Here is a 24,971-nt window from a genome sequence, read left to right on the forward strand (position 1 = left end):
CTTGGGTTTCCCTGGTGGCGCAGTGGTTGGGAGTCCGCCTGCCGATGCAGGGGACACGGGTTCGTGCCCCAGTCCAGGAAGATCCCACATGCCGCGGAGCGGCTGGGCCCGTGAGCCATGGCCACTGAACCTGCACGTCCGGAGCCTGTGCTCCGCAACGGGAGAGGCCACAGCAGTGAGAGGCCCGCGTACCACAAAAAAAAAAAAAAAAAAAAAGGTGTCTTTCTTCATGTGGTTCCCTTTCCTAAGTACTTCCAAAGCACTCTACTTAAGGACATTACAGATTATAAGCGTCATTATAGGTTTAGTCTTGAGTCAGTTTTTCTTTTGTAAATATCGCTTAATTTTTCCATTGACTTCGTCAATCTTTCTTTTTAGAAATGATTTTAGTTTTTTGACTACTTAAGATTATATTTGAAGTAGAATTAAATGAAAGTTAAGAAAGCCTTATAATTAACCTAGTCCTCAGTGTTGTCCTGTTAAATCACTCCCTGATGACACCAGTCTAAATGCCAACAATAATAATAACGTGTCAATTAAGGTGACACCACCAGGTACCATGTGCTCACTGCCATCTCTCCCACGTAGTACTAGTCCAGGGAGGAAGTTACTATGATCCCCTTTTACCCAAGAGGAAATGAAGATCAACAGAGTTAAGAGACTTACCCGTCAAGTTCCGTGCACGTGGACCGACTGCTCTCAACCTTTATCACGCTGCCTCCATCTTCTTGAGACGACCCACACCCACAAGTCATTGCTCATCCTCACTCTGTGCCAGCTCCGGATTCACTTAATTCACACACACACACACACACACACACACACCAATCGCCAAATGACCGTCTTAATGGGTTTAGGTTATATTCAAAACCTATTTTTTGGGAGAAAATTTTCCAAGACACCAAAAACGTTATATAAGCTCTCAAGTGTTAAAGCTATTGCTGTCCCTTTCGTTGGTCTGTGAAAATGTAGTAAAATAACCCCAGACTGCCCAATGGGAAGAAGCAGGCCCGGAGCTCCACCCCGCACCCAGCCCCAAACCCCACCCCACGCCGAGCCTGCCCCCGGTCAGACCCGGCCGCCTGGTTCATTCACCAAGAGAACTTGGGCGAGTTGCTTCATTGCTCTGGCACTTAGTTGTCAAAGCCAAAGCTCTAAATAGGGATGCTAATAATTGCACCTGCCTCACAGTTTTGTTGTAAAGGTTAAACAAAATAATATATTTAAGCACAGCGCAGCACCTGGCAATAGAAAACACCCAACACACCTTAGCATTGTTACTCTTATGATGTCATGGCTCAGGGGAGAGCGCTCAGCAGGGGCCCTTCACGCTATGCTCATCTATAAATCGAGCTACATTAAATGAAGTCAGATCCACACGAGCTTAACCATGAATCCAAGGTCAGGGAGAGGACAGGACCCTGCCAGGTATGGTTGTATTCCTCGGGCCTCCTCTGTGCCTCTGATCTACCTCTCTGGTCCTCTCCTTTCCTGATCCAGGATTCTTAAGCGAACGGTTTCTCCTCCAAATGCGAACACTGACTTTCCTTCTAGGAGGCACTGACTGCCCATTTCACTCAAATCCCGACGTCCCTAGCCTCCCTTCCAGTGGCTTCTTCCCGGGTCTTGCTCCACCTGCAGAGGACCCCTCTGCTTGCCAGCTTTGACCCCGCCCTGCATCCCACTAATCCAGCGATAGAGGTGCTGCAGGGGGCCAGACACCTTTCCATCCTGAAGCAATATTACTCCTTCATATTTATTTTTCCAACAAACATTTTCTTTAACACCTACTGTATTAAGAGAGACACTATAGAGGATTCAAAGATGGTTCCCATCTTCAAGTAGCTTAATTCTTACCAATGAGATATTTTCACAATTCCTGTAAAATGGGTTTCTTGGTGATAAGGGTGGTAAGAGAAGCATAAACACCTTGTAAATGATTAAAGGAAAGAAAGGAAAGAAAAATGTCTTCTGACTTTGTGTGATCAGGAAAGCCTTCATAGATTTTAATAAGCAGAGGTGGGGAAGAAAATCCAGCATGAAGGAATGGCATGAGGAAAGCTGAGACGGTGGGCAGTTCCTTACTCTTGTTTGGGGATAACAACTGTCATTTGACTGGAGCCTAATGTTCCTGTGGGAGAAGACTGGAAGATGAGGATTGGCCTCAAGCCCATTAAAAAGGGCTTAATGCCAGGCCAAGGAAGCTGGAATTTATTCGACAGATAATGGTACATTTCTGAATGTTTTCATCAGAAAACATGCGACACAAGCTGAATTAATGAAGGTTTAATTAGGTGGTTGTAAAGGATGAATTTGAGGGGATAGAAAGACTGAAGGCAGCAGAGACCAGTGGAGAAGTTACTGAAGCAGCAAGGCACATTCGGAGACAGATGACAGGGACTAAGTTTGGTGGTGGCAGGAGAAATGGAAAGGGTGATGAGCCTCGACAACAGAAGGGATGTGCAGTGTAGGATGGGTCTGGATCATTCTTCACACACTTTTACAAGTGGCGAGTCCAAATACTTCTGGTAACATAATCCACTGACTAACATGTGTCATAGAACACAATTTTCACTAAAATAAAGCATAAATATATTCAGAATGAAGGAGAAAATGTAAGAGGAAACTATCATTCGGCCAGTGTTTGTTTTAAATAGTGCATAATTCAGATGACGTGTCTACTCCCTAGTTGGCTCTCTTAATGTTCTTGAATAGTATTGAATAATTTCAACCAGATTAATTCAAAGTTCTGTTTCTTCTGATTCCTTTAAAAAGTTTTTTTTTTCCATTCCTTTTGAGTTCACTGTTATAGAAGATGAATATTACCTTCTGACCAGGGCTCATTGAAATGAGTAAGCAATCACACCCTTGCAAGGATTTTTTCAAGGATAGAAACAGATATAGATTGATCCTGAATGTAAAATCAAACATAGCGCTAATAGTTAGACATCTTCCTGGTGTATCAGTGAATTACTCAGGTTACTGGAAAAGATTTTGCATGACTTCCATTTGTGCTTGATGTGAAAAGCTTAACGGCAAGTGAAGTTTCTAGGAAACCCTTTGCAGCATGCTGCTCTTTGGGGAGTTTAATGACACTGAGGTCATGAACAAGAGTCAACAGTGAACTATTGATTTCAGCTTCAATGATAGAATGGAAGTGCCTTAAATCCTTCCTACCAGGGATCACTGTGCACTTAAGTGTACCTGTGTGTGGGCACACCATGCAAGCGCCAGCCAGTGTGTGGGCACCAAAGTTACCTCTGTGGTTTGGAACATCTAGGGGCCCAAACCCAGCCCTTGTCTCCCTTCTAGTAATCAAACAGGCTTTACAAGAGGCAACAATTACATACAACAATGAAATTAAGTCTTTTGTGCTCATTTCTGGGTGATCCAAGGCAATGCGGCCTTCTCAGCCAGATTGCTGTATAGTTGACTGTTACACCAGGGATTACAGAAATAGAATTTTTTGAAATTTCAGTGGTTCCATATATACATGGTCAATTGAGATCAAAAATATAAAATATTTGTAACTAAAATGTTTATCATCCACAATATGGGAATTAAGAAGGCGATGTAATAAGATAAACACACGTAATGACAGTCTGCACAACTTGGAGAAAGTCAACACACACAAATGCTCAAAAGTGTGACATGTTAATGTATGTTTGCTCTAAATACATAAAGAATATAGGCTTACCGTGTTGTGAGATTTTTAATAGAAGTTTTAATCATTTTTGAAAGTTAATAAGGATCTAGAAAATCATTTTTTTCAACATCAGTGAAGAATATAAAAGAGGGGCTTCCCTGGTGGCACAGTGGTTAAAATCTGCCTGCTAATGCAGGGGACACGGGTTCGAGACCTGGTCTGGGAGGATCCCACATGCCGCGGAGCAACTAGGCCTGTGAGCCACAACTACTGAGCCTGCGCATCTGGAGCCTGTGCTCCCCAACAAGAGAGGCCGCGATAGTGAGAGGCCTGCGCACCGCGATGAAGAGTAGCCCCCGCTTGCCACAACTAGAGAAAGCCCTCGCACAGAAACGAAGACCCAACACAGCAAAAATAAATTAATTAATTAATTAAAAAAAAATTTTTTTAAAAAGAATATAAAAGAGATAACCATGAAAAGAAAACAAGAGTACTAACCACATCCACATTTTGATATATCCTCATAAGGTCGAGTAATAATATCTTCTTGTACTTTCCTATTTTCCAATTCCAACCTAGATTCTATTTTTGCCAAAATACTATCTAGCCTGATAACCTCTAATAGCAATTACAATTGCTATGATCCAATTATTTCTTTAAGAAAAAAAAAGTGGAGGGGATATGGGAACATATGTATATGTATAACTGATTAAATTTGTTATAAAGCAGAAAAAATAAAAAGAAATAAAAAGAAATAAAAATAAAGTGAACTTTATTTTGGTTAGGAAACAACTTTTTTAATGAAAATGATCTAAAACAAAAAAAAAACCCGCAACTGTAGTAAAACAGATGAGGAAACTGTACTTCTTTGTATCAAAATATTTTTCATAAAACATTAAAATATATTAATGATAATTTAATCTCATATAAGAAAGTTAATCTGCTATAATACTGCTTTATGTATGTTTATGTGAAATTTTATGGGAGTAAAACCAATTATGTCATCATAATACTGTTTTGCATCCCCTATGGAAATATTTTTATAAAACAGTTTAAAAACCACACTACAGAGGGAAAAAAATCTTAAACTTAGTGAGGATGGTAACTTTAAACAAGTTATTTTTGTGGAGAATCAAGGAAAATTGCTAAAAACAAAATTTACATTTAAAATTAGTCAATAAAAGTCAGGTTGTCAGTATTGATCTCAGTTTTCTCCAAATATAAAATGGCAGCTCAAGGAAAAGAAAACATTGGAGAAAACTTGGAAAGGAAAGAAATATTTTTAAGGATCAGATATAATCTTTTTATTTTACAGTAAATTTTCTGACAACCATATCTATCCTTGCATTTAATTTTGGCCAATCACAGTGATGCAAAATTATTATTAACTTTACATTATTAATTTCACAGATAATTCCAAAGCTATGAAGCTATATAGAGGGAAAACAGTTTTCATTTAGTTGAATAATATGTCCATTGTTAAAGAAATTACTTAATATGACGTTTTTTATTTCATCTTGTTTTCATATGTATAGAATCGAATTTCTTGGTCAAAATATTCATAAAGGCATTTGGTTATTTTTATATCGTGGTTAAATTTTATACTTGGAAGTCAGATCGAACCTTTCTGTACTGCAGGCTCCTCACCTGTAAAAACTGTGGGTAATAGCATTACCAACTTCACAAGGTTGTTGAGAATTAAAATTAAATAAGCTAAATATACAAAAGATGCTTATACATCTAGTGCCTACAGTAAGAATTACATGGTAATTCTTTTTACATAGTAAGAATTAAAATTTGAGATACAATCTTCCAGTTATAAAATAAGCCATGGAGAGGTAAGGTACCGCATGGTGACTACAGTTAATAATATTGTATTGAGTGTTTGAAAGTTGCTGAGAGAGTAGATCTTAAAAGTTCTCATCACAAGAAAAATAATTTGTAACTGTAAATGGTGATGGACGTTAACTAGACTTACTGTGGTGATCACTTCACAATATATACAAACATCGAATCATTCTGCTGTACACCTGAAACTAATATAATATTATACGTCAAATATGCCTCAATTTAAAAAAATTAAAATTTAGATTAAACCATGAAACTGACATTTTTGTAAGTCAGAAATGGTTGAACATTGGTAATGTCATGTGGTTAAATATAAAACAATGTTTTATTATTATTGTAGGCACATGCACATTTTAAAATCTTAAATGCATTCCAGTTTCATTCAAAACCTTTTTTTCTCTGATATTTTAATTCTTCTGGATACAGAAACAAGAATGACATAAACCAAAATATATTTAACACCCAATAATCCACAGAGGTTGGGAGGTACCCTCTTTCTAAAGTTATTACAGGGTCAACCATCAGAAATTTCTGAGTCAACCAGATTTGACTATACTGCCCCTGAGCTCCCTGAGAGAGGAAGCAAGTTGTAATGGAAATAACTGAGATTTTGGCTTTATATAGATCTGAGATCAAATCCCATCTCTGACAATTTACTCATGTGTACAATGGGTAGATTTGGAAAGTTAATGAACACGTCACAAGCTCCTTGAATCGACCCTATTAAGGGAGTGAAAGAAACAAACTCTCGTCTGGTGCCCAATAACTGTCAAGCTTTGGGCCAGGTGCTTTATGTAGGTTAGTTCGTTTCATTCTCACCACCTCCCTCTGACGAGGCATTGACACTGATATTATAATGATGATTATACTAACAAAGAATATTAGAAACACTGGTATCATGCTTACGCGTATGTAACAGGAATTTTACTTACGTAACCCTACTTAATCCTCACGGTAAAACTCACCCAGGTACCTGGGAAGAGTAATTGTTATGTGTGTGATGTGTATCATCACCAACCTCACAGAATTCTTTAAGGATTAAGTGAAGGAACATAAATAAGGCTCTGGGCCTGATGCTGATACCTTGCTCTCCCCAGAGGGTCAATCCATGGCCCTGCTGTGCCCAAACGTGTTTCCAGGACCATGTAGCGCTTTCCCTGTGCTCAGTCAGAAGTTTGCTTAACAAGCCAGAGGCAGGACACGTCTGCTCCGTCCTAGCAGCAGGAGGCCCCTCTGGGAGTCTGAGCCTGGCAGCCAAGGCCGTTTTCTCTGGAACACCTTCCTTTAACACCACCGTCCCTTGGGTTATTGGTAGACTTCTGAGAGCTCGTTTTTGGTAGAATTTCAACTGCATTCTGCAGGAGATAGAGATCCCCAAAATCTATTCCTTTCCCCAAATTCTGATTTGTCATATTATAGCTACAAGGTTTTTTTAAGGGATATAGCAGAATAAATAAAAAGTGAGTCAGTTTAGTTCCTTCAAGCTGAAAACAATTTTAACAGAACTTAAAGGAATTTAAATTTTTGAGTAGTTTTATTTACCACCTGGCTTTTTAGATCGGTAATGTTTGGGGTCCTAGTTACGTAGTTTTTTAATAGGATTAATCATTGGTTTCCGGACAGACTTAACACTGAGTAAAAACTGTAGCAGTGTGCTAACACGTGCAGCCCTGCAATGTTTTTCTTGTGTTTTATTTTACCTTGGTCTTTGAGAGAGGGCAATGATTAGACCTGCCAGTGGCTGGTCAATATGAGAAAAACAACTTTTTTTTTTTTTTTTGCGGTACGCAGGCCTCTCACTGTTGTGGCCTCTCCTGTTGAGGAGCACAGGCTCCAGAGGCGCAGGCTCAGCGGCCATGGCTCACGGGCCTAGCTGCTCTGCGGCATGTGGGATCCTCCCGGACCAGGGCACGAACCCCTGTCCCCTGCATTGGCAGGCGGACTCTCAACCACTGTGCCACCAGGGAAGCCCGAAAAACAACTTTAAATGCTTCACACTGATCTCTGTAAACAGCTTGCTTTTTCTTAATCTATAACATTGTAACAGGCTGTAACTACATAAAAGGAAGTGAAAAAAGTAAAAGAAATACCCAAATAATTCAGAACTAAAGGTCATGTGTACTGAAATATCTATCCAAATAATTATATTAACCTTAATTAATTGAATGGCATGTCAGTTATTAATCTGACCTTGCAATAGCTCAGTGCCAATCAGGTTCAAAGTCCTTTTGTAATGTTTATTTTTACCTTAAAATCTGCTCTCAATGTAATATGCAACTTTCTTCCCACTAGAAAGCTCTGTTTTGTTTGTTAAGCTGAGATAAGATGTAAAGACATTTTTTCCCCTATTATTCACTAAAAAGGGCCTGCAAGTTAATCATCTGACCTCAAAACAAAATTGACACAACTGTGCTTATTTGTGCCTAAAAGAGATATCAGTACACCCACTGAAATGCGTCTCTAGCCGGAGGTCACGGTTAAGGTTATTGGCATGGCTTTATGAGGGGGCTCGTGTTGCAGCTGTCTGCACTGTCCCTAGCCTGAAGATAAATAGCAGACTTTAGTTTCCACTGCTACTGGTCTTTTAACCTTCAATAAGAACAAATGCTCTGGCTTAGCTCCATCTTCATCCTCAAAGTCTGTCTCCCAAGACCTACCCAGCTTCCAGCTTGGGCTTTCTGGTGCCACTTTCATCTTTTGGGGCTCCCCATATAGTAAAAAATGTAGAAATGCCAACACAAGTTTAAATCAATTGTAGTATATCATGAATTTAACATTTAACAAATTAACACTTTTCACACACAAACCAAAATAACAATGATTTCCTCATTTGTAAATAATCCAGTTTGAAGGTAAGCCCCAAAGTCTTGATTTAAGGCACATTGTCAGTGAGGGCTGACCAAAAGGCCCTCAAGGTCATGTCTGTGACTAGCCTGGTGGGTAACTGAGCCTGGTCCTTCATAGGATGACCTAGGAAGCAAGCCCTGGGTGGGTGGGCAGATGGATGGGCGATCACAAGGAAAGGGTGCAAAGAAGCTTTTCAGAAATCTAAGCATTATAAATGTCCCTCCTCCTGGAGGTGGCAATCAATTAAATCACTCAAAGTAATTTGTTGGTGATGCGATTTCCCCTACATTTCTTAACACAATCCCTCAGATTCTTTCATTCCCAGGGTACTACCACCCTTGGGCACCTCTAGAAATTACAGTAACTCTTTTCAGGCCACCCTTTGTCCTCTGAAATAGTGCTGATTGAGTCAGGCAAAAGGAAATGAATGCCGGAGATTGAATTCCAGAGATCTGTCGGCTCCTTAGCTTCCCAGGATGTTAGGAGACTTTGTCTTGTAAAACCTACCGGAAAAATAAATAGGCTAAAGAGAAGAACAAATCATTCTCATAAGGGGAAAAAAAAACCATGTAGCAAAAAAAGAAAAAAAAAAGCATTGGAAAATATTAGCACTCCTTGGTAATTAGAAAAATACTAACGAAAGTCATCTTAAAGTAACTTTTTATAGATACTGAATTAACAAACAAAATTTAATTACATCCAGTGCTGTGATAAACAGGTAAGCTCCTGTGTTGCTGGTAACATTATATGTTGACATAACCTTTCTGAAAATCAATATGGATATATATATATATATATACACCAATATATACCAATGACTACAAAATGTTCATATTCCTTGAAGCAGTAACCTCACTTCTGAGAATTGTTTCAGGGAAATAATAGAACTAAAAAAAAAAAAAAAAAAAGACTGAATGCACAAAAATGTTTATTGCATTGTTGTCTAAAATTGTGAAAATCTGGAAGGAGACAATGTCCCTAACTAGAGGAGGGTGGCTACAGACTTTACACTCCTTCAACCCCAGAGCTGTTGAACAGTCATTAAAAATTACAGTTACGTGTAGTATCATCAGTGTTGAAAAGAATGACCACGATAACCAGGTGACACTGTGCTCTCTGATGACAACTTGTTCCAACCTCAAGGCCTTTCTTGCATTTTCTGTTCAGCGCGGCACGTCCTCCCCAGGCTGCTTGTTGCAAAGCCGCCTTCTTCTCAGCCTTTAGGGCTCAGTTTAGTTTTAATTTCCTCATCGAGACTGTCCTGATCACCTGCCCAGGTGGTCCCTCCCAGTCCCTCTCTGCCACATCTCTTATTTCCGGTCCTTGCTAGAACCTCTCACTCTCTCAAGCACTCTTATTCCGTCGTTGGTTTCTTGGGGTGTTAATATCTGCCTCTTCCTCCGGAACGTCAACACCCCATTTACCCCTCTAGTTCTCCACTCTCTACCCTCAGCTACCAGAACCCCACCCGGTTGATCTTCCTGAAATCATAGAACTTGGACAACTACATCCGAGTTCAAATTAGAGCCCCATTCTCGATTTCCTCCTTGGATTTAAATTCCTCTTATCCTCAAGCTGAGAAGCAGTTTACAAACAACCGCTGCTCTGGGCACGTGGAAGTGGTGTGTGAGCCCCGGGCGGGCGGGTGGCCGTGGGGGGCAAGGGGCCTCTGCTCTGCCTCTGGTCCATCAGCTGCCCTCTCCCTTGCTGAGGGGCCCCGTCCACAGCCCGGTCACCCGCAGACATACCCTGACCCGCAGCTGGGTCCAGCCCACAAGGAGGGAGAGCAGACGACAGACTTGCTATCATCCCAGGGCCCGGGAAGGTTGTCTGTCCACAAGCACCTCGAAGCCACACTCCCTTGACTCCTGAAATCCCCACCATTAGAGCTGCTTCTGTGAGCCAAAGGTCTATGTAAAAATATAAACAGCCAAGACACACGGCAGATCTTCAAATCCAAGAATGTAGGTCTTGTCCATAGAGGTATGTGGAGGGGCAGTGTTCCTCAGCGGATGGTATCCCCAGAGGCTGGAGATGAATGGGATGATGTGTGTAGAGGCCTTGGCTGGTTGAAAGTTGATAACTCCCTGGGCTAGGTCTCTCCAGCGACCTGGAGGTTTTTCCAGACTTAATACATCAGGTGCCAGCCTGACAGAAGGCAACGAGTGTGCCTGCTTGCCAGGACATTTGTCCAGTTCACTCAGAGCTCTGAGTCTACTACGCAAATGTCAGATTTGGGAGCCTGGCTAGGGGCCGGAGCTGAGGTCCATCAGCATCCAAAGGGGCCAAGGGTCATGATCTGAAGAGTCTAGGAGAGAGCTTGGGTGGGGGAGCTCAGAGGCCAAAGTAGCAACCCACGTGCTGGACGAGGTGGAGGGGGTGACTTGAGCTGCAGTAGAAGAAGCAGGAAAGCAAGGTTTCTAAACTTCCCCACCTCAGTACTCTTCCTACAGGGACAAGACACGAGGTGGAACACTGCTCCCATATTCTCCCTTCTGTTCTACCGTCACTTCTCCAGCTCAGCTCTTACCTTGTGATCAGAAATAGGCAAGGACACTTCCTCTCTTTTCCACTCCTTCTCAATTCAGCTACTTGCTCAATATAAAATGGGAATTGTAGGAACTATATGAATTATCTGAAGCAAAAGAGAAAGAAACAGGGCCGCCAGGGCTCAGATAGCCAAGCCTGAGTGCCATTTGCAGGAGGACAAGAACTGGTCTTTCTCCCATTCATTTAGGCACCAATATATTGAACTCTACCCGGGGAGAAAGGGGACTGAGGGCAACTAGTGAGTGTAAGCTTATGCCATAAATCATTTGCTTCTAAAGCCCTGCAACCAAGAACCTTGATCATGTTGCAGACAGGGTTCAAGGAACCCATCTAGACCAGAGCAAACTACACCCGTGTAACAAGTATCCCCAACAGGGCGGCTCTGTGTTCATGGTGAGTCCAGACAGCTGACAGTAAACTCGCTCTCCTGCAGGACTTGAAGGTAAAGCAGTTCCCTGCTGCTCCTTTTCTGGGGCTGTAGAGTGAACCCATTTTATAAGAACAAAACTCTTACTCCATGGTATTCTGTGGGCTAGTCTTCCTGTCCTACCCAGAGGAGAGTTAAATCATAGGCAATCTGCTGTTACCTGGAAGATGGGATACTGACATCACAGAAACTACAGTAATACGAATTGCTTCTTATATTCCTAAAGACATAACATATATTCTTTTATTTTATCCTTGCACCTCTCCTTCCAGGAAGGTATTATTACACCTGTTTCAGCCAGAGGTTCAGTAAGAGGCTGAGGGCCTATCCTTGTGCACATGGCCTCAACCCCGTGGGGATGCTCATGTTTGTTTCCAGCTGGCTTTGTTTGGACTCACCTACCCCCAAAAGCCTGATTAAGAGGAAAGTAATTGTGTACCCTAAACTGAGGAATTTTAAGAGATAAAAATGTAACACAGGCAAATAAACAGTCTTTATTCAAAAGTATCAAAAGTCAGCATATTTCACCTATCAGCATTTCCGACAAGCTTTAGTTTCAATTCATGTGCAAACCCGATTTTGCTGACATGGCAAATTAAATGGCCACATTTTCATTTTGTCCCCATGATTTAGATACCTCTCTTTTTCTTACCACACAGCCAGAACTCTGATTGGACTTTGACAAAGCCCTGAACATTTGGAAAAATGGAGTCAGGCGAGCTCAGTATTTGCAGGTTGTGCTCTGCGATAATGTGCCTGGTGGCAGAGTGGATGTCTCCCACCACACTGAACTAACCAACGTAGACACTGATGAAAGTTGGTAGTCAGAGCTTTGAGAGATACTGCGAGGTTCTTTTAAACTGAGACAATTGTAAAAGGCTTTAACTCTGTCACTTATACAGCCGTTAACTCAGTTCAGCCCAGCAGATTGCTTTGATTTGTTCATTAAATATATTATTTTTGCATTAATTGAGCTCATTTGATGAGAAAGATTTTCACTCGGTAAAATTTACAGCTAATGGCTTGGAAATCTATTAGATTTTGCACCCAATAATTCATTTTAGAATTTTCAAAGAGTAGCTAGTTTAAGTAAGCTGAGATAAATCGTAGATAATCAAGGAATCATCTGATCTGCAGAAACGGGGCAATGTGTTTTTTCACTGTGAGCACCATTCGTGACTTTATTTAATTATTTTCTGCAGTAAAACAAAGGATACATCAAGGCCATGAAGGTCTTTTGTTTTGTGGCTCTGTGCCCCGCTGTGCAGGTATTCATCTAAAATGATTTAACCAAACTTTGCTGTGATGGCGATCACCAGTGTGGACACATACAGGCTTCTGAGTTCTGAGTTCACTATAAAGCTGAAAGTTCTACAAAGATAATTTGAGAAGTACATCTGCCCATAGTTTACTGCATTTGCTGATAAAACTTGCTAGAAATCTGAGATTTCATTTTTTTACCTCAAATACAAAAAAGAATTTAGAATTTAAAATGGGTTGTATCATTAATATTTCTTGGAAATGAAAAACCATGATAACAACTGTCATTCTGGTCCATTTCTGAAAGTTTCCAGCATCAGTCTAAGATCAGTAAAATTATCTCCAATAGGTTTGCATCACCCCTGAAAGCAGCCTTCAGTATTTCCTTTCCAACTGAAAACATTTCTTTGTCTGACTGAAAATTATCATGTAGCTGGGAAAGAAACTATATTAATCAAAATTTAGATATTCAATGAAATAGGATAATCTGATTTTTTTTTCATTCTGGAGAAAGAAAGTTTTCTCTTCTCAAATTTAAGGGTGATCCAAGTAAACCCCACTTTAAATCAAGGAGGATTTTGGAAAAGAGATGAGGCTATCTAACTACACCAACCCTTTATGTACATATACTCAGCCTTTCTGAACCCACATAAATACTGTCTCCATGGATAAGAACTCACAAGTTTGTAAATAGTAAATAAAGAATAAGAATTGGGCAGATTGTGGGCACTACTTTTTTTTTTTTTTTTTTTTTTTGTGGCCTCTCACTGCTGTGGCCTCTCCCGTTGCGGAGCACAGGCTCTGGACGCGCAGGCCCAGAGGCCACGGCTCATAGGGCCCGCCACTCCGTGGCATGTGGGATCCTCCCGGACCGGGGCTCGAACTCGCGTCCCCTGCATCGGCAGGCGGACTCTCAACCACTGCGTCACCAGGGAAGCCCTGTGGGCACTACTTTTAACATACAATTTACTTAGAACTCAATTTGCTTATAACGTATCTGGATTCAGTAAACACACAAAGCAGTAATTTATTCTTTCATTCATCCCTTTCACAAAGATTCGATTTGTATTTGATGCCAATGAACAAGGTTTATAGCATAAACCTATCCTTCAAGAGGTGGTAAAATGTAGGAAAACTAAGCAACATAAAGCACTTCTCAGGGTTCTAGAGTGACATGTACTTAAGGGAGGTGGAGATATTACTGACCATAGCTCTAGGGATTCAAAAGAAAGAAAGAAGATTGTGGAGTCAACTTCACAGAGGAAGTAAATCCCAAACTGGCCTTGAAAAGAAGTAAGGTGGGACTTACCACAAGGGAGAGGGGAGCATATTCCTATGGGGGTTTTTAAAGACATGAATGAAAAGCGCACACATCGGGGCTACGAAGAAATCCACGTCTGAGTGGAGCAGAAAGTCTCTTTGGGAAGGAGAAAAATATAAGATTGACTGCATCAGGGAGAGCAGAGACAGAGGGTCCGGGTATTGGGAACTTGAATTTGATCCATCCTACAACATGGAAATGTTGGTTATTAATCAGGAGAGAAGGTGACTAGGAAAATTAATCTGCAGGGTGAATTAGGAGGAGGAGAGTTTGAAAGACCAAACAGACTCTTCACTACCACCCAGGGTGGGCCAGAGTAGCTCTGAAACTGGGTGTATTAAGCAGACCCACCGTGCACTGCACAACAGCAAGCTGGATACAGGGAAAGAGGAGGCGAAGATGGCGCTGATCTTCTGAGCCCAGACGCAGGCCTCACGCTACCAGTAAAGTCAGCGTTTACCTCCGGGGGAGGGGGAGGGGGAGGGGTGGAGGTGGGGGGGCGGGGCGGGGGGGGCGCGGAGGAGTCACCTGAAGGCCTCCACACGGGCATTTGATTCCACTAAGTACTACTCAAGAATCCCAAGATACAGTTCCCTAAAGGAACACTAGAGACTTCCCTAGTCCTCATGGACCATGGGAACCTTGAATTTTGATTCATAAACTTCCCCAACATCTGTAGCTGGAATCTGGCTTTTTTCAAAGGATATAGAAAGACCATCCAGATACTTACAAGGTTCCTCCTTTTTACCTTCTCACCTTCTTCCTACTAGTCTGTAGTTACAGGTTTTCCCAACACCTCTGGTCTGACTCTACCAGGTGTCCTTCTGCAAGTAACATAGGCATCCTGGACAGTAGCTCTCAGGCTGCTTTTCTGTCTCGAGTACATTAAAGCCTTATGATTTCCTCCTCTAGAAGACTATATAACTAACACCTACAGATCTAGAAATAAATCATAAGTGCTCATAAAGGTGGGAGGGATGGAATGTGAAGTTAATCCTAGAATTTCCCCATAGTCCTCCTGTATCATACGGCACTGAAAAAAAAAGTCCTTGAAATCAATCAGCCTTGATTTTTTCTTCCTGAACATATTTTGGTAAAGGATGTCATTATTTCAAGGACTTATAAAGAAGGAAAGATAGCATAATAGTCTGTATCATAAAAATGAAGCTAGGATGAACAGTTTGCTGCCCTGTGAAACACAAATTGATTGCTTGCAGTGAGTAGAATATCTCCCCCGACATTTATTCACCTAGACCCTCTCTCCTGATGCCATTCCTTCTCTACAGGCTTAAGGTTCTTCTAGAGTTAGAAAGGCCAAGTTCCTGCTCCCTGTGCGCTGCCCATGCTGGCGTAGGATGCTTAGACCTCTCTTCTGGATCTTTCTATCACCTCCTCGTTGTACTCCAGCATATGTGCCTCCCACCATTTCTCTTTCTCAACATCCCAGAACCATGTACTGCTTGTGTCACTTTACTAAGTGATTTCACCTCTTAAACCTCAGTGTGCTCCCTGTGCTGAGACAGTAATAGTATCTAGCTCATAGGGCTATTCTTAGCTTTAAATGACATTATGCTAGTATTGTTGTTGTTATTATTACTCCACCATGAGATAAGCCAGCAGGAAATAGATTTAGGACAAGAGCTGGACTTAGAACTCTCTGCTCCTTTTCTGTTGAGTGTTCACTGAATCTGCATTGAATCATGTGGACTAACAAGAAAAGAGATACACTTCTACTTCACAACTCGGAATACAGTTTAATTCAATGGCAACTTAATTTATAGTTGTAATTATCCTGTAGAGGGATAAATTGGTGAACCCACTTATTTTTCTCAGTATAACTTCCAAGTCAAATTGTCAATAATCAGAGATGAACCTAACTTGCTTTTTTGTAGTCTTGACCAAATCACTGTCAACTGAATATATTTAGGAAACCAACCCATACATTTGGTCTTTATTCTAATAAATCAAAATCTACATAGACTTATTGAAGTAGCAGAATGGAATAATTTTGGGTAGTGTGTCAACAAATAATTTGAATTTTTGACAGTGTTCTCTTTCTAAACTAGAACTAACTATATAAACCTTGGTCCTTTGGGGTTTTTTAGAACTTGATTTGAAAGCTGAATTTGATGCTTATGAGATCTGTGACTTACTTTGAAGAACTACACAGATGCTTTGTGATTATCTTTTCAGTTGAAATACTGTGCATCCATTGAATAACCATCCTTTCCAAAAGCTTATTCCAAAGTTGTGTTGTGATATTATATAATGCAATGTTAGGATGAGCAGAGATCACCCAAAGTTCAGTCCCTTCTTTCTACAGGGAAGGTAACTGAGATTCAGAGAAATTAAGTAACCTGTCCATAGTTAACCATCTAGTGAGTTATTGAACATTGCAGCTGCTAAGGTTTGAAAAATTATATGGCAAGTTATTTGCCTTTGAAGTTCAGTGTTACTTCCACTATATCACTACACCCCAATGTTATCCTTGTTCATTTCCTACAGAATAAATCTGCTTTGCCATTGCAAAATGGCAGTTGTTTAGAAATCTTCATTGTCTGTCTCAAGGAACATTTAAATATCTAATTGACAATTGGGCCAAGATCCATGATATCTTTTGTTTCACAAGTGATCAACACCCCCATTCAGAGATGAAAAACTTTCCTTGAGCTTTCGAAACTATGATGGCTTAGGAACCTCTTGCTTTAGTCACCCAGCTCCAGCGTCAAAAGGTGAGGGGGAGAGACAGACATCCAGCTGGGAATTGAGGTCTTGCTTCAAAGCTTTTATCTTCAGAGGAAAGAAATCTTATGAATTTCATTAATGTCAACAAGATCTGAGGAGATTTGGAGTGTTGAAGCCTTTGGGCATCTCTAGCATGACATATGCTCTGGTTATTATAAGTTTTTGGTTGCAAAACCATTGCAACTTTGATTCACACCCGCCATGAACCAACACTCTAGAAATATCCATTGTACAGTCAGACTTAAGGATATGTTGAAAACAATCACTTTCCAAGAGAATATGAAGTTAGCCAAGGAAGCCGTGGCTAAGTTTGGGCCAAACAGGGAAATACCCAGAATTCTGAGTAGGGTGACACATGTTATCACCAAGGAAAAAAAAAAAAAAGATGAGTGTCCTCAAAGTAACATAGCAAAGCTAAAAAAAGAAAGTGAAGGAAGCATTTCTTCAGGATTCTAAAAGCAGATAACCCCAAAACATCTTCCCAAAAGGCTTCTTCTCTTATTCAATGAAGAAAACTGAAATTCCTCCTAGTTTGTCTTCCCCTCTTCCCATCCTCTTCCATTTCCTCATCTCCAGAAAGGATCAGACTGGAATTTACAGTTGTTTCCACTGTAATTTTCCAAACTTTATGGGAGAAAGCCCTTTTATTCCAAAACAGGTAACACTATTTCTATAAAGTAAATTGGGTTCAAACTAATCCCAAATAAACAAAATATTTCTGGCAAAGCAAATGTTGACAATATAATCTAGGTCTTGAAATGAAAAACTCCTTAAAAGACAGAGTAGGGCTTCTCTGGTGGCGCAGTGGTTGAGAGTCCGCCTGCCGATGCAGGGGACACGGGTTCGTGCCCCGGTCCGGGAGGATCCCATATGCCGCGGAGCGGCTGGGCCCGTGAGCCACGGCCGCTGGGCCTGCGCGTCCGGAGCCTGGGCTCCGCAACGGGAGAGGCCACGACAGTGAGAGGCCCGCGCACTGCAAAAAAAAAAAAAAAAAAAAAAAGACAAAGTAGATCTGTCTCTTCTCTCCCTTTCTTAATTCAAATTAAAAAGCAAAAAACTCGGGCTTCCCTGGTGGCGCAGTGGTTGAGAGTCTGCCTGCCGATGCAGGGGACACGGGTTCGTGCCCCCGTCCGGGAAGATCCCACATGGCGCGGAGCGGCTGGGCCCGTGAGCCATGGACACTGAGCCTGCGTGTCCGGAGCCTGTGCTATGCAACGGGAGAGGCCACAGCAGCGAGAGGCCCGTGTACCACAGAAAAAAAAAAAAAAAAAAGCAAAAAACTCAAAGCAACCATTTATAAACTCATGTGAGTTATCATCTTTTTAATGAAATCTTTTTTGATGATAAGAATCATCATTTTAATAAATATCTGTTGGAAAATATTAGTTTTATTCCACTACAACTAACATTTCTGCTTAAATACCAATTAGTGCAAACAGGGAATTACTGTTTGAGGTCATCTCCAGCTTGTAACTGTTAAATCCACTAAGCCCAAAATTGAAATTTTGTTCAGAAACATCCAACAGAACATCTGTGTTGGTTTAATGTCATCAAGAAACATCTTATCACAATAATATTTGCAGTAGGTTCCACACACACACCCTGCCGAGACCTGAGCCCAGGCCCCAAGGGCTCACTCTCTCTCCAGAGCAGATGACGTCATTGAGACCCAGGCAGAAGGAAAGCAGCTTTAGCTGTGGCTGAAGCTGGCACTGGTTACAGGTCTTGACAGGTAAAATTCCTTTCAGTTGAGCTTTAAAGCTTTTGAAATATTTTAGTTCAACATTTGAGCAACCAAAAAAAAAAAAAAAAGTCTTTTCTGATCCAGAAAGAATTGATTTAGTTTCTTCTGTTAGTACTTTTTAAAATTCCACTCAACATTGCTTCAGGGAGGTTGTTCAGCACCCCCTCCCCCGGGCACACAAGGAAGGACCAGAGTTCTTGCCCTGTGTTGAGCTCGCCAGCATCTCACCTGGGGAAATGGTAGACAGGCGTGTTCTCTGCAAGTCGCATTATATCCATGGATGCTCTCATACTGAGAAAAGCTTCAGGCTGGACTTGGCCTGGATTCACGTTCACATACCATGTATGCAAAGTGGCCATGCACAAATGGCTAGAGAAGGAAGTGGTAGACCAAAGGAGGGTGCAGCCAAACCCTGACCAGTCAGCAGCCATTTATTTCTAAGCCTTGTTTTATGACTGTAATTTAGCCTTCGGTGTGCTGAGAGAATCACTCTGCCTGGCTCGCTGTCTGGTGGTGTCAGAGGCTGAGGTGAATGGTGTTCCATCAGTTTAATCATCTTTTTATTTGTCTGAGGTCTTTGCTACTTTCCACAGTTATTTCAAGTGCTCTTGTACGCTTAAGAGGTGACACAAACCATTGCTGTCACTGAGCATGGCAAGTTACATCATAAATTGGAGCTTCCAAAAGTTAGTAGTGTGAAGAAAGATTGGTAATGGTAGTCTGGACATCATTTGAGTCATTGCTTATCATTTCCTGATTCACTCTGGTGGTTTTTAATTGAGTTTCCCAAGCTAGTGTTTTCTTTAGGAATGTTTGGTTCATGGCTCTGCAAAGCACCCAAGTCATGAGCAATTTCAGGAAGACAGGTGGCAGTGGGCACGATGCCTTCCTTCCTGCTGACCCACTGCCTCTCCATCATGTGGTCGTGCTGAGCCTGTCCTGCTGCTGCTTCAGCCAGGAGCCTGCCAAACTAATGGAAGTTTTCCCCAAATTGTGCCTACTGCTTTTCTTAGTCATGACCAGAAAGTATAGGTAGAGTTTATAAATTATTTCATCCATTGGTACCAAATGAGTAATACTTCAGGTATGTTGAATAAGCAACCCGAAGTAAGCATTTATGTGTTTTCTATTTCCGATGCCTTAAATAATGCTTTCATTTCCCAATAACTTCGTTGTGTATTACTGTTCATATAACAATATCTATACACTTAACATTAAAGAGTATTGACCAAAGAAACACTAGAGTCAGAAAAATCCAAATGTGAATGTAACTCTCCTTGAGCCTCTTATGGCCGTCCATACATCCTTTCACTGCTCTTCCTGTTTTCAGATAAGGGGACTCAAGTGTCTGACTAAAACACACAGATAAGCCTTCTCTCAGGGCACAGTTTCCAGTGGGAACCCAAGGAACAGGAGAGAGGCCTATGGTGCCAGGGCTCTGCAGTCAGGGTACGTGGCCCACACTGACTCTCACAGGGCGTGCACGTGACCTACAGGGACTGTGGCCAGCTAGGCTCCCCCAGCTAGAAGAGAAGCTCCCCAAAGGCAAGAGCTTTTTTTTTTCCCATCTTGCATTACCCTGCAGGGCCTAGTCTTCTGCTGTCTACAGAGAGAACATCACTCTTTGGTATGGCCAAAGGTGCCATTGACACCAACCTCAGCACTAACTTGGGAAGACCTTGCTCTGGCCACCAAAAGTTTCCTTTTCCCCACTTTGCTTTTTTTTTTTTTTTTTCCATTGTTACCTGTAATAGTAGTAACTGAAGAAAGGAAAAGAATAAAGCTTCTACACAGTCTAGAAATTGTAAAAATGCTAAGAGACTCTTTCATTGAAATCCTACAAGACATGTGTCTGCTGCTGGTCCATGTCCACTGCCTTGTAGATACGTATCTATGTGAAATGTCAGTGCATCTGATGCAGCCTCCCTTTGGATGGCCTTGGTGATGAGAAGTCATGATGGTGACTTCACAATCACGAGCTGAGTTCATTCACTGAGAGCATGCCATTGACCAATGAAAGACTGGGATACACACATCCCAATTCTGACCAAAGCGGCATCTAGAAAGAGAAAGCATCCAGGTTAGGACTGTCTAAAGGGGGTTAGAGAGAAAAGGAGGATGTGTGTGCTTAAACATACTACCTACATAATGAAAAACAACTTCAGGGGGCTTCCTTGGTGGCACAGTGGTTGAGAGTCCGCCTGCCGATGCAGGGGACACGGGTTCGTGCCCCCGTCTGGGAAGATCCCACATGCTGTGGAGCGGCTGGGCCCGTGAGCCATGGCTTCTGAGCCTGCGTGTCCGGAGCCTGTGCTCTGCAACGGGAGAGGCCACAACAGTGAGAGGCCTGCGTACCGTGAAAAAACAACAACAACAACAAAAAACAACTTCAACATTCAGAATAATAAGTATACTTAAAATAATCCCTAACCAAGAAGGACTTTCAAACAGTAGTTGCCCACCTCCTGCACACAAGGACCGCTAAGAAGAGAAACCAAATCCCTTGTTCTAGTCTATTTGCGTATTATCCCTTTAGAAATGCAAAGTCTGGTTTAAACCGTTGTTATACTCCTATTTGTTTGGTTATAAATAAAACATATCTTTTCCATCATCAATGTATCTTTCCAGCTGCTGGACATAAAATAGACTCCTAGCTTCCTGAATTGAAATGTCACCTTCCTAATCAGAATTGACGATTGTACATAACCATCTCGGTTTTTTTTTTTTTTTAAAGCATCCTATTCTCACAAGTATGTTTTCCAACAGTGTCATATGTATCTTAAATGGTGAGCTCAAGCTAATCACCTCAAGCTCAGATTCTAAAAAAACCCGACAATATAACAGTTTTGAAATGGAGACCACACCGCTCACCTGCCTCTCAACATGGCTTGACACTAAATTGTGCCTGGTCATCTTTTCAGCACCCAAAAGAAGGGGTGTGTGCCTTTGTTGGGCTTTTTTCCTACCCCAGTGATACACATTCTGCAACCACAAAATATTCCAACTCCAACTCCCTTTTTGAATAAGCAACTGTTATTCTGTTCTGTTCTTTTTATCATCTGCTTTATACACTGTTGGGAAACAAAAAAGCTACATAGTTTACTTACTCCTACAGTTAAATATTTTTTAAAAAGTAAGAATAGGTTATTATTGAAATAAAGTGTTGCTTGTCATTATAGCATTCTGGAAGGCAGTGGGGAAAACAGGGTGTGTTAAGCTTTCCATTGTGTGCAGACTTTCCACCCCCCTCTGCCCCCATCAGGAAAATATGTCTGTCCCGTGATCTATTCAGTTCTTGACCTTTTGACTAATATGCCAACAAAAGGCACCATTTATTAGTGATTAATTTACGTATCTTTGTCCATCAGGAACTGGATCAAGGCTGTCACAACTGGGCACCATCACCAATTACATTTTCCATGTGCCCCCGGGGTGTTTGTGCCCTGGGCTCGGCTGGCCGTGCAAACCTGGGTCCTGCAGGCTCCTCCCTAAGGGCACCTCTGTCGTGAGCAGGAGGAATTTATCAGGAATGTCCTCTGGAGGGAAGAAGCCCTCAAAGGGCAGCCGGACCCTCTCACTGGACCTTCTTCCCGGTTCCGATCGGAATCCTGGGAGCTGACGTTTCTCCTCACATGTACCTTCCTTACGGGTCTCCCTTGTCACACACGCTGTCTGTCCCTGTCCCTGCTGCACCTGTTTTGGACTGTGTTGCTTTGGCCCTCCCCTCTTTGGGACCTTCCTCCTTAGCATCTTTTCTTTACACCTGTAACACGCCTGACCGACACACGTATACACACACACACACACACACACACACACACAAGCTTCCTCCCCCTTCTCTCTTAATTTAACCCAAGGCCTTCTCCTGTTGGAAAGCCCTCCACGTGGATGGATACCTTGTTGTCCTCCCTGGTGGGTGACCCCAACTGCACTGACTCTCTTCTCAGACCACCCTGTAAATCTTTAAAAAAAAAAAAAAACAAACCCTATTTCATTTGTGTGTATTTGTCTCTCTCTATATATTTTTAAGTTTACCTTTAGCTCAAAAACAACAGGGCAAGAACCCTTTTGGTCAAACATCTTATCTCTTATTTGTCCTGTACAAGTATCATGTATGAATATTTTAGATGATCAGCTACTCTGTAAATCAAGCTTTGACTTCAATCCAGCTTTCCCCATCATAGCAGAAAGCCTTCCACCATGAGAAATGAAAAGTCCACCTAATTACAATGGCTTTGCATTGTAAGTTTATTGGTTATGAAAAATTGATATGCACTGTAGCTGTGTGACTCGTAGTCTTTCTCTTTCTGAAAATTAGCAATATTTCTGCCTGCCTTCACCCCCCACCAAAAGAAGCCAGTCAGGAGAGCCATGTCTTTTCTCTGTGGTACAGAAGACAGTGATATTTCTTTAACAAGTTTCTGGGAAAATCAAGCAAAAACCTGCTTATCTATGCTGTGTGTGATTGTAATTGTTACCTTTATTAATGGTCTGAACCATTACTCCATCTTTTTTAAAATGTCCAAAACAACTGGGGAAAAAAACTTTGAAATACCGTTTTTCCCTCTATAATTTTTACATTCAAGCAAGATAAGCATTTGGAGCTACATTGAAATCTGAATAAAATAAACACTTTCATCTGGTAAAGTGCGTATTTTCAAGTTGCAGCTGTTCTCCCTGTAGCATCCCATGGCCTGAGCCTTCAGGCCGTTTATCCTGAGGCCTCCCGGGCCTCTCAGCCCACCCTGTGGCCCTTTCCTTTCATCACAGGTCAGGTGGGGTAATGCCAGCAGAGGCACAGACATGACTCGCTTACTGGGAAAATAAAGTGTTGAAACCCTTAGAAGTCTGGGTGGGAAATGCAACTTACATGCATGTAATGACTATTATTCGAGAAAATTGTGGAATTTTTATACTCTGGATCGAAGTAGAGGGTCTCCCATTTGGGGCTGACCCCACGCACTTGGGTAACCTCACAGGTGGAGTGGAGTCAGATACTTCTTATCCAAATGGTTTGAGACCGGGCTGTATATGGTGAAGCACGTCAGACCCAGGTTCCCCCCCAACGAGGCCATCGAAGGCCAAGCCTAGGAACCCCTTCCCTCAGAGTCTGAGAGGCAGCTGAGTGGTCACTCAAGGCTCTGGGAGACAAGGCCTCGGTCGGGTCCTCCAGGTGCCCTCCTGGGTGGACCACCTGCCTGGACTTAGACTCCAAAACCAACAGTGGCACCAATCTCTATGAAGCCATAACGGATGACTGTCATCCAAGCATTCAGGGAGGGGTCAGGAGCAGCCCCGGCAGGAGAAGCTGTTTCCTCCTCCCCACCTGCATCTGGAGTGATGGGGGTGCCGTCAGAGGGCTGCACACCTGGCTTAGTGATACCTGGAGGAGAAGGGGCTCACCCCACACACAGAAGCCACAGACGTGGGCATGGGCTAAGCCCCTCACTCCAAAGTATGTCCATTTGAAATCACATAGAGCCAGCACCCTAACCTGGTGATGGACAGTTCCCTCTAAGTATGCCATATTGGGATTTTGAAGAAGTCAAGGTTCAAGAGAACACTCTCGATGTAATTACCAGATTTAAGAAAGAGACTTCCCTGACTTGTGAACTGTTGTGTAACCACGATCACCTCACTTTCATTTACTCTCCGATTTCTTTAGTTTAGATGAATTTTCGTCAGCTCCATTCTAGGACTTTGTATTTTTGTATATCTGTCACCACTCCTAAAACTCTACAGGATCGTGTAAAAATGTTAATTGCTTGCGTCTCATGACAAGCATTCAGAGAAAAATGCCTAGACACGTGTGTAGGACTTTTCGGGAAAATGCAGTGAAATAACAGGCCTCTTTGTGTGTTTGCATGACCCAGTAAACTCCGGGGACGGCATCGACTATAGCCAGCAGAAGCGGGAGAACATCGGTGACCTGATCCAGGAGACGCTGGAGGCCTTGGAGCGCTCTGGAGGAGAAGACGCCTTCATCAACATCAAGTACATGGTCCCTACCTACGAGTCGTGCTTGCTAAATTAGCGGTGGGAACAGCTGGGATTCGAGGAAGGCTTCTCCTAGCCTTCTGATCATCTGTCTCTGCCGCTGTTAGCACCGCATTATCTGTGACTTCGACGGCTCACTTTTCTACAGCTGCTAAAATAGTGGCTCATGGGCCATTGGACTTGTAGCCCTATTGGGAGCAAGGCTTTCCAATACACAAATAGTGCCTGTTTCTTAGATTACAATAGTGTACTGTGCTTATTTGTTCTAGGAGAAGAATTGCTTCTTTATACAGTTCGGAAAGAAGCAGGAGTCCGAGTTAAACCTTCAGTTGTATAGACAATAAAACTACAATTTTCATACGCAATTCAGCAGTTGTGTCTGCCTGCCCCGAGGGTGGTTGTCAAAGGTTGGAAGGGAAGCGCTGGTGCTGACTGCTTAACAGGTGTTGGTCGTGGACGACAAGCACCCGTTCAGCAGCAGCTGTGCAGAACAGTGTGCTTTGACATCCAACAAAACCGTGGAATCGATATTCCCATTACAGGAGGACAGTTTTGCCACCCGTTATGATCCTCAGCTATAAAAATA

At 42.2% G+C, this 24,971-nt stretch overlaps 1 protein-coding gene across 1 annotated transcript in view; it reads left to right on the plus strand.

The window, feature by feature from the left end:
- The window catches only part of PACRG (parkin coregulated), a 544,435-nt gene extending 519,685 nt beyond the window's left edge, over positions 1-24,750 (plus strand). Inside the window, exon 5 of the mRNA XM_081250477.1 lies at positions 24,262-24,750. Coding sequence (XP_081106603.1) covers positions 24,262-24,422 — 161 coding nt within the window. The 3' untranslated portion in view covers positions 24,423-24,750. The remainder of the gene's footprint in view (positions 1-24,261) is intronic.
- The last annotated feature ends 221 nt before the right edge of the window (positions 24,751-24,971 follow it).

The sequence above is a fragment of the Mesoplodon bidens genome (genome assembly GCF_964165515.1).
Source record: "Mesoplodon bidens genome assembly, chromosome: 12".
NCBI classification, from domain to species: domain Eukaryota; kingdom Metazoa; phylum Chordata; class Mammalia; order Artiodactyla; family Ziphiidae; genus Mesoplodon; species Mesoplodon bidens.